This window comes from Trichosurus vulpecula, chromosome 6, assembly GCF_011100635.1.
Source record: "Trichosurus vulpecula isolate mTriVul1 chromosome 6, mTriVul1.pri, whole genome shotgun sequence".
In the NCBI taxonomy this organism is placed as follows: Eukaryota; Metazoa; Chordata; class Mammalia; order Diprotodontia; family Phalangeridae; genus Trichosurus; species Trichosurus vulpecula.
Genome location: NC_050578.1, coordinates 27,420,657 through 27,435,840, shown reverse-complemented (window position 1 = coordinate 27,435,840; position 15,184 = coordinate 27,420,657). Strand labels below are relative to the sequence as shown.

General features: G+C 38.7%; 1 protein-coding gene across 1 annotated transcript in view; it reads right to left on the bottom strand.

The window, feature by feature from the left end:
- Positions 1-15,184, bottom strand: part of WWC2 (WW and C2 domain containing 2) — a 253,626-nt gene that overhangs the window by 97,787 nt on the left and 140,655 nt on the right. The window contains exon 5 of the mRNA XM_036763173.1: positions 3,054-3,133. Within this exon, the coding sequence (XP_036619068.1) occupies positions 3,054-3,133 (80 nt within the window). The remainder of the gene's footprint in view (positions 1-3,053; positions 3,134-15,184) is intronic.

The following is a 15,184-nucleotide window of genomic DNA, read 5'->3' as shown; positions in this document are numbered from 1 at the left end:
GGCTTGTGAGCAAGCTGCTTTAAAACAATACCTCATTGTGGCATTAATATAATAAAAACAGCATGTTTGGCTAACCTTTAATCCTAGGATTGTGGTATGAGTTGTTGTTGTTGTTTTAAAATAGCATTAGGCTTGTGTATGGTCAATGATACCTAATTTATGGATAAAAATATAGGGCAATTACCCCTTCACTTTCTAACTACATCCCTAAACTTACAGTGGTTTTCCCCCCACAAAAAATCTTATTTTAGAAATGAAACATTTTTCAATCAACTTCATCATCTACTGAGGCAGATTAACTTTGAATTGAACTTCTTTCTACTCAATAACAGCGATACAGCTGGGGGGTGGAGTGAAGCAAGCAGAGGCTATGCTGAGAAAACTTGTTTTGAACTCTGACTGTCCTCAAAACTTTTTACTACTCATGGCTACGAGACAGACTATAATTCCTACCAAGAAACTGCAATTCGTAGGAGGGAAAGAGGCGTATAAAACCTCAAACTAATTTGGTCTCCTGATTATTTCATTTAGTCTTGGTGATTTTTGTTTTATTGTGTTCTTCAGGCTGGCTCTGGTTTGGAACCATACTTCCAGGTCAGAATTGAAACCCACAGAGCTTTTGGGAATGTAGAGAAATCTAAAGCACCAGTGTGCTCATGGAAGCCTCAGGTGAAATAGGGAAGAGAGACCAGCAGATATCAAGGAACCACAAGAAGAGATCAGAACACTTCTTATGCAGACCTTGGAAAACTCTATGTAGGGAATCCCCTGAGGGCACAGGTTAGTAGGCCATGATGACTTTGATGGGCTGTCAAAAATCATTCTGGTTCTTGAGTGCAACAGAGGGTACCCTCTTGAGCTTATAGGGCTGGAACTGAGTACATTCCCCAAAGGAGATACCTTAGAACAGGTTGGTATTCTCGGGCAGGATGTGATAGAAAGAAGTGTGAAGGTACAACAGAAATAACCTGTTCTTGGCCCAGGTTCTTTTCTAAATGACAAATGATTACTTAACCTGCATTTAGAGACCTCTATAATGGAGGAATTGACTACCCTCCCAAAGCAGGCCATTCTACTCCTGGATACCACTAACTGTGAGGAATTACTTCCATCATATCTAAATCAGGCCCTCTGCAGCTTTCCCCTACTACTCCTATATTAGCCCTCTCAGACCATCCAGAATAAGTCTATTCCCCTATGCCCAAAGGGCTATAAAACTGTGCATACCCTTTGATCAAGCAATACTACTACAAAGTCTATATCCCAAAGACATCCAAAAAAAAGAGAAAAGGATCTATTTGTAGAAGAATGTTTATAGCAGCTCTTTTTGTGGTGGCTAAGAGCTGGAAATCAAAGATATGCCCATCAGTTGTGGAATGGTTGAACAAGCTGTGTGGTATGTGGTTGTGATGGAGTATGATTGTACTATGGGAAACAACAGGCAGGATGATTTTAGAAAAACCTGAAAATATTTATATGAACTGATGCAAAGCAAAGAGAGCAGAACCAGGAGAACACTGTACATATTAACAGCAATATTGTACGATGAAAAACTGTGAATGATTTAACTATTCTCAGCAATACAATGATTTAAGACAATACTGGAGGATTACTGATGAGGCATAGTATCCACCTCCAGAGAAAGAATTCGTTTTGTCTGAATACAGACTGAAGCATGCGGTTTTTCGGTTTTTTTCTCTTTCAATTTTTTTTGAGTCTTCTTGTACAAAATGTCTAATATGGAAATGTTTGACATGATTACATGTGTATAACTGCTTATATTTATATCTGATTGTTTACCAGCTCGGGGGGGGGGGTGGAATGAAGGGAGTTCAAAACTTTTTAAAAATGTTAAAAAATTGTTTTAATATGTAACTGGGGAAAAATAAAATATTGTTGAATATTAAATAAATTAAATATTAAATTTTAATTAAATTAATTAGTAAAATTAAATTTTATATTACATATTAATTAATTACTTAATATAAATATTTAAATTATATATTAAATAATAAATTGAGTATTAAGAAATATTTTAAAGAGTAACTTAAGATTTCACTTCATATACTTTCCCTAATAAAAGCTGCCACTTCTGGAGATATTTAGGAAGGAAGGAAGGAAGGAAGGAAGGAAGGAAGGAAAAGTCTGTTCCCTCTTTCCAATGAGGGAACTTCAAATATTTGAAGATTGCTATAGACTGTTATCATGTTCCCCACCAACAGACTAAAGATCTCAAATTTGTTCAATTGATCCTTGTTTGACAGTCTCTATTTTCCTCATTAGCATTTCATCATCATTCCTAGAGACACATCTTAGCTTGCTGAAAGCTAAAAAAGGGAAGAGCTAGCACCAGGGATATGCTGGTAGGTGTTACCACGGGCTAGCCAGAAGAAAAAAAAATATGCACAAGACACACTTTTCAATTTAATATAAATTATTAGCATTTTCTTCACCACTTTCTTAAGTCTAGAAGCAATCAACAAAACTATGAGTCAAGCCCTGATTTGTAGTGTCTGTCAATTTCCAAAGTATAAAGGTTTCAAATGAAAATGTCACTACTGGTTCTCTGGTTCCAGCTGGCTCCAGCCCACCCCTAGCTACCTGCACACTATGACCCATCTAACCACAGCCCTCCATCAACATCAGCTTTTCTAATGTGGCTGTTATATTGCAATACTTATTCATATTGAGCTCACAGTCTACAGAAATGTCCCAGTCTATTTGTGAACATAAAAATAGCACTTTACATTTATATCCCTATTAAATTTCAACTTCTTAAATTCTGCTCGTCATTCTAGAGCGCTGAGATTTAGGATCCTTTCTCTGTCCTCCAGCATGTCAGCTCTTCTATCTGAGCTGTATATGCTGTATCCCCCCAAAAGAGCCTTGAAGTCAGAGACATGAGGTCATTGGTGTCTTTTGCATCTTCAGTATGGAGCACAGTACCTTACATACAAGTGTGTGTTGAACTGAACCTCCACTGATATTTTACTTGCTACTACCCAAGGGGCTTGTGATGTATTCAAGTTAATTTCAAACATTTTTATACTCACTGTTGCAGGGTTTCAAAGCCTTGTTCTTTGTACAGTAATTCTTGCTTCATCTGTGAGAGCTCTCGCTTCAGCTTTTTAACCTTTTGTGGGAAATTAATGTAAGAATTAGAAAACTAGGGAGAAATAATTTATTTAGATAGAATTACAGACTATTAAATATGGAAGGAGCCTCCATGTTTATTCAGTACAATGCTATGATTTTACAGATGATGAAACTAAGGCTAGGGATGTTTAAGTGACTTGTCTAGATGAGAGCTAGTAAGCAGAAGAAACAGAATTTGGAACCAGGGCCTCTGACCCTTTGACTCTCGCTATACTTTCTATCACATCGTACTGCTTCGTAACATATGGAGGTATAAGAGCCATTAGTAGTAAAATGTCAAAAAAAAATGAACTGGTTTAAGCAACCTTCTCTTAGCGTTATTAGTCCACAGGAAAAAAAATTTAGAAGGAATACTAATTTTGTTTTGGACTCATAGGGTATCTTTGCTCAATTACCAATAAAGTGTATTCCATAGAATCATAGAATTTAGACCTCCAGGGAATATTTGATCTTAATTCCAACTCCTTTTATTTTACAAATAAGGAAACAAGAATAATTGTTACTAAGTAACAGAGTAAGATTTAACCCCAGTTCCTCTAGTATCAAATCCAATGCGCTTATACCCCAAGATAAATGGTGCTTAACTGACTCTTTAGAGCAAACACTGGGAGAATCTGGCTAATTAACCAGATGACATTGGTATATCAAAGGCATTTCATTTTGGTCAGCTACTAAAGTTCTTCTCAAAATGGCCAAAGATAGCTCATTTTGAAGCATCAAAGTCTATCATGAAGCATTACACATATTCACTTTTGCATTTCTGGACTAAATAACTTGCTATTTAATTCATTCTAATGTAAGACACTGTGATGGGCAGCTATCAAAGCTAATAAGACAGTCTATTCCCTCGGGGACTTCATGGGGTGATGGAGACATAAGACATATATTCAAGTATAACTCAAGGCAGAGGGTGGACAGTGACGTAAAGGAAGCACAAGCAATGTGCTACAGGCCTCATGGAAGGGGTGGTGCTTGACCTTGAAGAATCTATAGCATTGACAGGTGGGGATGAGCAGAATTGTGAGGTGGTAGAGAAGTGTTCATCACCACAGAATGATAATTAGCATTCAGAGACAATGACATTCAACAGCTCAGGTAATGTTCTCTTCCCTTCCAAGTTTGGATTCACTGGTGTTTCTACAAAATAATCCATTGTTACTTTTTTCAGAAAATCATTAGTCAGTGACTAAAATAAGGAAAAAGTGAAAAAAAATTAAAAGAAAACGAAATCACATTAAAGGAAATGAACAATATTGGTTCAAAAGGAAAGATTCTGAAGCACATTTCCTTTCTCTCAGGAAAGAGGTGGGGGAAGATGGATGCCAAATGCTGCATGTGCCATCAGCAGTGTCTGCTGTGTGAACTGATTTGGCTTTGGGGTTTTTCTTTGTGACAACAAAAGATTCTGGGTGGAGGGGGAGAGGAAACAGAGAATATAGGGGAAATGAGTACAATACAAAATCCAAAAGGTATCAATACAACTAAAGTTTCCTCTTCTCCCCCAAAAGAAAAGCAGTTAATTTTTTATGTGGTAAGAGCTAGAAGGACTGAATGACTATGATGGAAAGAAAAGGGGACATCAATAAAATTCTCTTTAATACAGCCCTAAAAAAGCAACTTCTAGTTGAGGTATACAGAGAAATTACATTGGACATTTATTAAAATTCAGACACTACTACTTAAGAATTTGTGATAGTTCTGAAAAGGGCTGGGTTAAAATTTTTATTTGCCTATGGAAAAAAGAGAGACAAAATGAGAAGGGATAATCTATTTATGTTTGATTAAATTCAGTCTATAAAATTTATTAAGCACATACTATACACCAAGGGTTTTTCCAGTTATAAATCTGTGAAGTGATGATCTACAGAAGCATATATTTATTGTGCATTAAAAGAGCCACTAAAGTGTCCTGAACATTAAAATGATATAACCAAACCTAGGCACAAAGAGGATAATTAGGGTAGTGGTATGTAGAGTGGCAGCCACAGGACAGTGGTAATGGGAAGAAGCAAAATGGCAAAGACCTATCAGGCAGTAATAATACCCTGTGCCAGGACAGGAGCAGCAAAGAGGGAGAATCAATAACAGAGAAGTCAAAGATAATAATACCGTTGCTTCCAGCATGGGAAACTAGGTGATGGAGAAATCAGAAGGAGGCGCTGGCTTAGGGACCCAGTGAATTTCTGGTAGCACCACTCGGCTTCAGGTGGACATGTTTGGTGAGAAGTAGGATATTCATTTTTCAAGTTCTGAAGGCAGGGCAGGGCTGGAGACAGATTTGGAGCCATTTCTATAGAGGTGCTAGCAGAAATTATGGAAGCAAATGAGACAGAAAGGAAAGTGGACCAAGGAAAACAGCTGCTTTTGAGGGTTTAGATAAGAGATAAGGAACTCACTGAGAGAAAGGGAGTAATTAGGAAGGAAAGAGAACAAGGAGCATGCCACCAACTACTACAGATATTTTGGGGGAAGGACCAGATCTGTGATTTCTTCTGTACAGGGTAGTCTCATTTGAAAAATATCCCTCCACTGTTGTAGACTAGTATATATAGATGCAACTTTTAGTCTTGAAAAAGATGTTTGGGCGGCAGAGCCAAGGTGGCGGCTGGAAAGCAGGGACTTGCCTAGGGCTCATCCCCAGGACCCTTCAAACACCTATAAAGATGGCTCTAAACAAATTCTAGAACTGCAGAACCCACAAAATAGCAGAGGGAAGCAGGGCTCCAGCCCAGGACAACCTGGATGGTCGCTGGGTAGGGTCTATCGCATGGAGCTGGGAGTGGAGGGGAGCAGAGGCCAGTGTGGACTGTGCCAGGACCAACCAGACCAGAAGCCAGGCAGAACAGGCCCTAGCACCCTAAATCAGTGAGCTGTGGCAGTTACCAGACTTCTCAATCCACAAACACCAAAGACAACAGAGAAGGTTAGACGGAAAAACTGTGGGAGACAGAGTGAAAGGAGTTGGTGGTTCGGCCACCGCCCCAGGGGCAGTGGAAGAGGTGTACCTACAGAACTACAGCTGCAGTTGCTTCTGGCCCCAGGCCCACCAGGTGGGAGGAATTAAGTGGTGGATCAGAGCAGGAGGGCAGAGCCTGCTTAGATCTGAGTCCAGTCCAAGTTGGCGGTTCTTGGGGGGAAGGAGGAGCACTGGTATGGCAGAGCTTGCTGTGCAGAAATAGCTCTGAAAACAACAGCACATCCCCTCAAGCTTGGAACAAAGTATTCTTTACTCTACAAGTAGTCATACCCTGACGAAAAACTCAAGGGTCAAGTAAGTTGGCTGGGAACATGGCCAGGCAGCGAAAACAGACTCAGATTCGGTCTCAGACTCTGGAATCTTTCTTTGGTGACAAAGAAGACCAAAACATACAGCCAGAAGAAGTCAACAAAGTCAAAGAGCCTACATCAAAAGCCTCCAAGAAAAACATGAACTGGTCTCAGCCCATGGAAGAGCTCAAAAAGGATTTGGAAAAGCAAGTTAGAGAAGTAAAGGTAAAATTGGGAAGAGAAATGATGAGAGAAAACCATGAAAAACAAGTCAGTGACTTGCTAAAGGAGACCCAAAAATATACGGAAAAAAAATACTGAAGAAAACAACACCTTAAAAAATAGACTAACTCAAATGGCAAAAGAGCTCCAAAAAGCCAATGAGAGAAGAATGCCTTGAAAGGCATAATTAGCCAAATGGAAAAGAAGGTCCAAAAGACCACTGAAGAAAATACTACCTTAAAAATTAGATTGGAGCAGGTGGAAGCTAGTGACTTTAAGAGAAATCAAGATATTATAAAACAGAACCAAAGGAATGAAAAAATGGAAGACAATATGAAATATCTCATTGGAAAAACCACTGACCTGGAAAATAGATCCAGGAGAGATCATTTTAAAATTACTGGACTACCTGAAAGCCATGATCAAAAAAAGAGCCTAGATATCATCTTCCAAGAAATTATCAAGGAGAACTTCCCTGATATTCTAGAACCAGAGGGTAAAATACAAATTAAAAGAATCCACCAAGGGGCGGAGCCAAGATGGCGGCTGGTAAGCACGGACTAGAGTGAGCTCCATACCTGAGTCCCTCCAAAAACCTATAAAAATGGCTCTGAACCAATTCTAGAACGGCAGAACCCACAGAACAGCAGAGGGAAGCAGGGCTCCAGCCCAGGACAGCCTGGATGGTCTCTGGGTGAGGTCTATCCCACACAGAGCCCGGAGCTGGGAGCTGGGAGCTGGGAACAGAGTGGAGCAGAGCCCAGCCTGAGCGGCGTGGACGATCCAGACCAGAAGCCGGGCGGAGGGGGCCCTAGCGCCCTGAATATGTGAGCTGCGGCGGTTACCAGACCCCTCGACCCACAAACACCAAAGACTGCGGAGAAGGTTAGTGGGAAAAGCTGCGGGAGTGGAAGGAGTTCGCGGTTCGGCTTCCAGCCCCGGGGGCAGCAGAGGTGGGGCAGCTACAGCTGTTGTTACTTCCGGCTCCAGGCCCACCTGGTGGGAGGAATTAAGTGGCGGATCAGAGCAGGAGTGCAACAGCCTGCTGAAGATCTAAGCCCAGTCTGGACTGGGGGTCCTTGGAGAAGGAGGAGTGTGGCTCTGACAGAGCTGGCACCTCCTCCCCAAACGTAGAACATAGAACTCGTAAGTCTACAAGCAGTCATACCCCAGTGAAAAACTCAAGGGTCAAGTTAGTTGGTTGGGAATATGGCCAGGCAGCAAAAACGCGCCCAGATTCAGACTCAGACTTTGCATTCTTTCTTTGGTGACAAAAAAGACCAAAACATACAGCCTAAAGAAGACAACAAAGTCATAGAGCCTACAACCAAAGCCTCCAAGAAAAACATGAACTGGCCCCAGGCCATAGAAGAACTCAAAAAGGATTTGGAAAAGCAAGTTAGAGAAGTAGAGGAAAAATTGGGAAGAGAAATGAGAAGGATGCGAGAAAACCATGAAAAACAAGTCAATGACTTGCTAAAGGAGACCCAAAAAAATACTGAAAAATACACTGAAGAAAACAACACCTTAAAAAACAGACTAACTCAAATGGCAAAAGAGCTCCAAAAAGCCAATGAGGAGAAGAATGCCTCGAAAGGCAGAATTAGCCAAATGGAAAAGGAGGTCCAAAAGACCACTGAAGAAAATACTACTTTAAAAATTAGATTGGAGCAAGTGGAAGCTAGTGACTTTATGAGAAATCAGGATATTATAAAACAGAACCAAAGGAATGAAAAAATGGAAGACAATGTGAAATATCTCCTTGGAAAAACCACTGACCTGGAAAATAGATCCAGGAGAGAGAATTTAAAAATTATTGGACTACCTGAAAGACATGATCAAAAAAAGAGCCTAGATACCATCTTTCAGGAAATTATCAAGGAGAACTGCCCTGATATTCTAGAGCCACAGGGCAAAATAGAAATTGAAAGAATCCATCGATCGCCTCCTCAAATAGATCCCAAAAAGAAATCTCCTAGGAATATTGTTGCCAAATTCCAGAGCTCCCAGATCAAGGAGAAAATACTGCAAGCAGCCAGAAAGAAACAATTTGAGTATTGTGGAAACCCAATCAGAATAATCCAAGATCTGGCAGCTTCTACATTAAGAGATCGAAGGGCTTGGAACGTGATATTCCGGAGGTCAATGGAGCTAGGATTAAAACCAAGAATCACCTACCCAGCAAAACTGAGTATCATGTTCCAAGGCAAAATATGGACTTTCAATAAAATAGAGGACTTTCAAGCTTTCTCAGTGAAAAGACCAGAACTGAATAGAAAATCTGACTTTCAAACACAAGAATCAAGAGAAGCATGAAAAGGTAATCAAGAAACGGAAATTGAAAGGGACTTACTAAAGTTGAACTGTTTTGTTTACATTCCTACATGGAAAGATGATGAGTATGATTCATGAGACCTCAGTATTAGGGTAGTTGAAGGGAATATGCATATATATATATACGTGTGTGTGTATATATATATATATATATATATATATACATATATGTTTATGTATATATATAAGTGAATGTGTATGTATGTATGTATCTATGTGTATATGTATGTATGTGTATATATATATGTGTTTATATGTGTGTATATATATATATATATATGTAAAAGAGAGAGAGCAGACACAGGGTGAGTTGAAGATGAAGGGAAGATATCTAAAAGAAATAAAATGAAATTAAGGGATGAGAGAGCAACATACTGAGAGAGGGAGATAGGGAGAGATAGAATGGGATGGATTATCTCGCATAAAAGTGGCAAGAGGAAGCAGTTCTGTGGGAGGAGGGGAGAGGGCAGGTGTGGGGGGAATGAGTGAAACTTGCTGTCATCAGATTTGGCCTGAGGGGGAATACCATACGTACTCAGTTGGGTATCTTACCCCACAGGAAAGAAGAGGGAGGAAGATAAAAAAAAAAATAAAAGACGGGGGGATGATGGAGGGGAGGGCAGATGGGGGTGGAGGTAATCAAAACAAACACTTTGGAAAGGGGACAGGGTCAAGGGAGAAAATTCAATAAAGCGGGATGGGTTGGGAAGGAGCAAAATGTAGTTAGCCTTTCACCACATGAGTATTGTGGAAGGGTTATACATAATAATACATGTGTGGCCGAGGTTGAATTGCTCAACTTCTTAGGGAGGGTGGGTGGGAAGGGAAGAGGGAAGAGAATTTGGAACTCAAAGTTTTAAAATCAGATGTTCAAAAACAAAAAAGTTTTTATATGCAACTAAAAAATAAGATACACAGGCAATGGGGTGTAGAAATTTATCTTGCCCTACAAGAAAGGAAGGGAAAAGGGGATGAGAGGGGAGGGGGGTGATAGAGGGGAGGGCTGACTGGGGAACAGGGCAACCAGAATATAAGCCATCTTGGAGTGGGTGGGAGGGTAGAAATGGGGAGAAAATTTGTAATTCAAAATGTTGTGAAAATCAATGCTGAAAACCAAATATGTTAAATAAATAAATAAATTGCATTTTAAAAGAATCCACCGATCATCTCTTGAAAATGATCCCAAAAAGAAAACTCCTAGGAATACTGTCACCAAATTCCAGAGCTTCCAGATCAAGGAGAAAATACTGCAAACAGCCAGAAAGAAACAATTTAAGTATTGTGGAAAAACAATCAGGATAACACAAGATCTAGCAGCTTCTACATTAAGGGATCAAAGGGCTTGGAATATGATATTCCGGAGGTCAATGGAGCTAGGATTAAAACCAAGAATCACCTACCCAGCAAAACTGAGCATCATGCTCTAAGGCAGAATATGGATTTTCAATAAAACAGAGCACTTTCAAGCTTTCTCAGTTAAAAGACCAGAGCTGAATAGAAAATTTGATTTTCAAACAAAAGAATCAAGAGAAGTATGAAAAGGCAGACAAGAAAGAAAAATCATGAGGGACTTACTAAAGTTGAACTGTTTTGTTTACATTCCTACATGGAAAGATGATGTGTATAATTCATGAAACTTCAGTATTAGGGTAGCTGAAGGGAATATACATATGTATATAGACAGAGGACACAGGGTGAGTTGAATATGAAGGAATGATATCTAAAAAAATGAAATCAAATTAAGGGATGAGAGAGGAATATATTGAGAGAGGAAGAAAGGGAGAGATAGAATGGGGTAAATTATCTCACATAAAAGTGGCAAGAAAAAGCAGTTCTGTAGAAAGGGAAGAGGGGGCAAGTGAGGGGGAATGAGTGAATCTTGCTCTCATCGGATTTGACCTGAGGAGGGAGTAACATACACATTCAATTCGGTGTCTTACCCCACAGGAAAGAAGGAGGAAGGAGATAAAAAAGGGGGGACAATAGAAGGGAGGGAAGATAGAGGCAGGAGGTAATCAAAAGCAAACACTTTCGAAAAGGGACAGGGTCAAGGGAGAAAACTGAATAAAGGGGGATAGGATAGGAAGGAGCAAAATATAGTTAGTTTTTCACAACATAAGTACTGTGGAAGGGTTTTGCACAATGATACACATGTGGCCTATGTTGAATTGCTTGCCTTCTTGGGGGGGGGGGAGGGAAGAGTGGAGAGAATTTGGAACTCAAAGTTTTAAAAGCAGATGTTCAAAAAAAAAAAGGCTTTTGCATGCAACTGGGAAATAAGATATACAGGCAATGGGGCATAGAAATCTATCTTGCCCTACAAGAAAGTAAGGAAAAAGGGGATGACAGGGAGTGGGGTGACAGAAGGGAGGGCTGACTGGGGAACGGGGCAATCAGAATATATGCCATCTTGGAGTGGGGGGAGGGTAGAAATGGGGAGAAAATTTGTAATTCAAACTCTTGTGAAAATCAATGCTGAAAACTAAAAATATTAAATAAATAAATAATGATGAAAAAGTAAAAAAAAAAAAAAGATGTTTGACAAAAAGTCCAGAGTATCAAAGGAATTAATGAAAAGAAATGCTAGAGAAGGTGGCCTAGCCATAACAGATCTTAAACTGTATTATAAAGCAGCAGTCATTAAAACTACTTGGTACTGGCTAAGAAACGGAATGGTGGATTACTGGAATAGGCTAGGCACACAAGACGCAGTACTCAATGACTATAGTAATCTATTGTTTGATAAACCCAAAGACTCCAGCTTCTGGGATGAGAACTCGCTATTTGACAAAAACTGCTGGGAAAACTGGAAAACAGTATGGCAGAAACTAGGCATAGACCAATATCTTAAACTGTATGCCAAAATAAAGTCCAAATGGGTTCACAATTTAGAAATAAAGGCTAATACTATAAGCAATCTGGGAGAGCAAGGAATAGTTTACCTGTTGGATTTATGGCGAACAGAAGAATTTATGACCAAACAAGAGACAGAGAACATTATGAAATGCAAAATGGATAATTTTGATTACCTTAAATTGAAAAGTTTTTGTAAGAAATTTGAGAAAGAATTTTTACAACCAGTGTCTTTGAAAAAGGCCTTATTTCTAAAATAAATAGAGAACTGAGTCAAATTTATAAGAACACAAGTCATTCCCCAGTTTATAAATGGTCAAAGGATATGAACAGGCAGTTTTCAGAGGAAGAAATTAAAGATATCTATGGTCATATGAAAAAAAAAAAGCTCTAAATCACTATTGATTAGAGAAATGCAAATCAAAACAGCTCTTAGGTACCACTTCATACCTGTCAGATTGGCTAACATGATAAAACAGGAAAATCATAAATGCTGCAGAAGATGTGGAAAAACTGGAACACTAATGCATTATTGGTGGAGTTATGAACTGATTCAGCCATTCTGGAGAGCAATTTGTAACTATGCCCAAAGGGCTATAAAAATGTGCATACCCTTTGACCCAGCATACCCTTTGACCCAGCTGGAGTCTTTGGGTTTACCAAACAATAGATTACTATAGTCATTGAGTACTGCATCTTGTGTGCCTAACCTATTCCAGTAATCCACCATTCCATTTCTTAGCCAGTACCAAGTAGTTTTAATGACTGCTGCTTTATAATACAGTTTAAGATCTGTTATGGCTAGGCCACCTTCTCTAGCATTTCTTTTCATTAATTCCTTTGATATTCTGGACTTTTTGTCAAACATCTTTTTTTATTTACTTTTTTATTATTATTTATTTATTTAATATTTTTAGTTTTCAGCATTGATTTTGGGCTGTAACCCAAAGAGATCACGCAAATGAGAAAAGGACCCACGTGTACAAAAATATTTATAGCAGCTCTTTTTGTGGTGGCAAAGAATTGAAATTGAGGGGATGCCCATCAATTGTGGAATGGCTGAACCAGTTGTGGTATATGAATGTAATGGAATACTATTGTGCTATAAGAAATGATGAGCAGACAGACTTCAGAAAAACCTAGAAGAACTTATACGAACTGATGCTGAGTGAGGGGAGCAGAACCAGGAGAATATTGTACACAGTTACAGACATACTGTGTGATGACTAACTTTGATAGACTTGGCTCTTCTCAGCAGTGCAAAGTTCTAAGACAACTCCAAAAGACTCAAGATGAAAAATACTATCCATATCCAGAGAAAGAATTACAGTCTGAATGCAGATCAAAGCAAACCATTTGCTCTCTCGTTTTTGTTTTGTTTCTTCTTTCTTGTGGTTCATTCCATTGGTTATAATTCTTCTTTGCAACATGACTAATGTGAAAATATGTTTAATGTGAATGTATATGTAGAGCCTATATCGGATTTCATGCCATGTTGGGGAGGGAGGTTGGGGGAGAAAATTTGTAACTCAAAAGCTTATGGAACTGAATGTTGTAAAAGAAAAATAAGTTAATTAATTTAAAAGAAAAAAAAGAAAAAGGTGTTTGAGGCCCTGAGAGGCAAATGAACTTGCCCAGGTCACAAAACGACCACATGACTCAAACTTCGGTCTTCCTGACTGCCAGGCCAGTTTTCTATCTACTAAAGCATGGTTGCTGCTCACACATCACATTAACAAATGTGAAAATGACCATGATTATGAAACCATTCAGAACCGTAGCCATTTTCTCTCTGTGAACCACTGTACTATTATTATGTCCCTCTCTCCCCCCACACGGATCATTGCTCTTACTCTTCATAGTGCATTATTAATTGTCTTTCTTCTGCAGGATACCATAAAACATATAAGTAAATACTTCAGGCTATGGGTAGCTAATGTGGAAACTATGATACTTCCCCGAACATTAAGTTTTTGTTCAACTATTAAAAAAAAGATTTAATTTAAAAGGTTACTTATAAAGGGCAAGGAAATATGCCCAGATAGGATTATGTATTCTTGAGACTCCTATGTGAAAGCAAAAGTCACACTCAAAGAGTAAACAAGCAACATATAAAATGCTTAGCTTTACCTCTTCCTTCCAAAATGAAAGCCTAGTTGTGTAATAGCCTAGAAGTGGTTCTATCACAAAGAAGTGTCTTCATCCTGATGTTTTCTCCAAAGCATCTAATTTTAATCAGCTGCAGTTCATCGTCTAATTTTATAGACAAGCTTCTGCAGCATCACAGTATTAATAACTAGCGTGGTACTGTGTCACAAAGATGTTCTTTGACTGTGGGCACATACTGCTTTCTCCAACGACTTCACAAAATACGTTGACATTTTAAATTTCTTTCAAAGTTATTTTTGAAAACTACAAAGGTAAAGTAATTAAATGTGATACATATGACAGGAGTTCATAAGAACTCTGAGACCTCCTGCAGTCTCAGGGATGATGAGTTTTATTTCAAACAAAGGAGAAGGAATGGAAAAAGAGAAGAAAGAAGAAAGGGGAAAAGGTAGGAAAAGGTACCAGTCCTAGATCTCAGGAATTTCATGAGACAGGCTGGCTCTATAAAGAAGAGATGACCTAAGGGTTCACAAAGCAACATTAAAACAATAATGATCAAAATGGCATTTTACTAATGACTAAATTCACTTTTCACCATTTCCCAACTTGTCTTTCAAGGGTCTCCTTGAGCAAGTCGAAAAAGGGCAACTGTCACCTTGCTTGTCGAAAGACACCCTTCCTTTGTCTACTTTTACACACTATGAAAAATATCTCAACACCAAACTTCCCCCACCATCACAGTTGTCCTTAAGGAAGTCCTGGAGTAAATTGCAGATGGGCAAAAGGTTTAAACAAAATTTTAATTTCATTTCAAAAACACCATGGAAGAAAACAGAATAGCATATATTTGTGACTCATGAAGAAATGGAAGGTATCAGGAAAAAGATGGGTGTGCTGGAGTATATTAAAAGAGAAAAACATTTATGCAACGAAATGTCAACACATTTCAAAAGAAAAACAACCGATTAAAGAAATGTGACATAACTGGTAAAAGCTCATAATGTTAAAATAATTTAATAAAATAAGAACTTATCTCGATTCTACTCAATGAATAATAAAAGTCAAACATTTATGTGTGTGTATATATGTGTATTTACTTAATTTTCATGTGTGTGTGTGTGTGTGTGTGTGTGTGTGTGTGTGTGTGTGTGTGTATGCTTGAAAATAAAGTAAATTACCACGTTGCAAAATGTAGTTTCACTAATAGTTTATCAATGCATCAATTAAAGCAGCTATAAGGGGC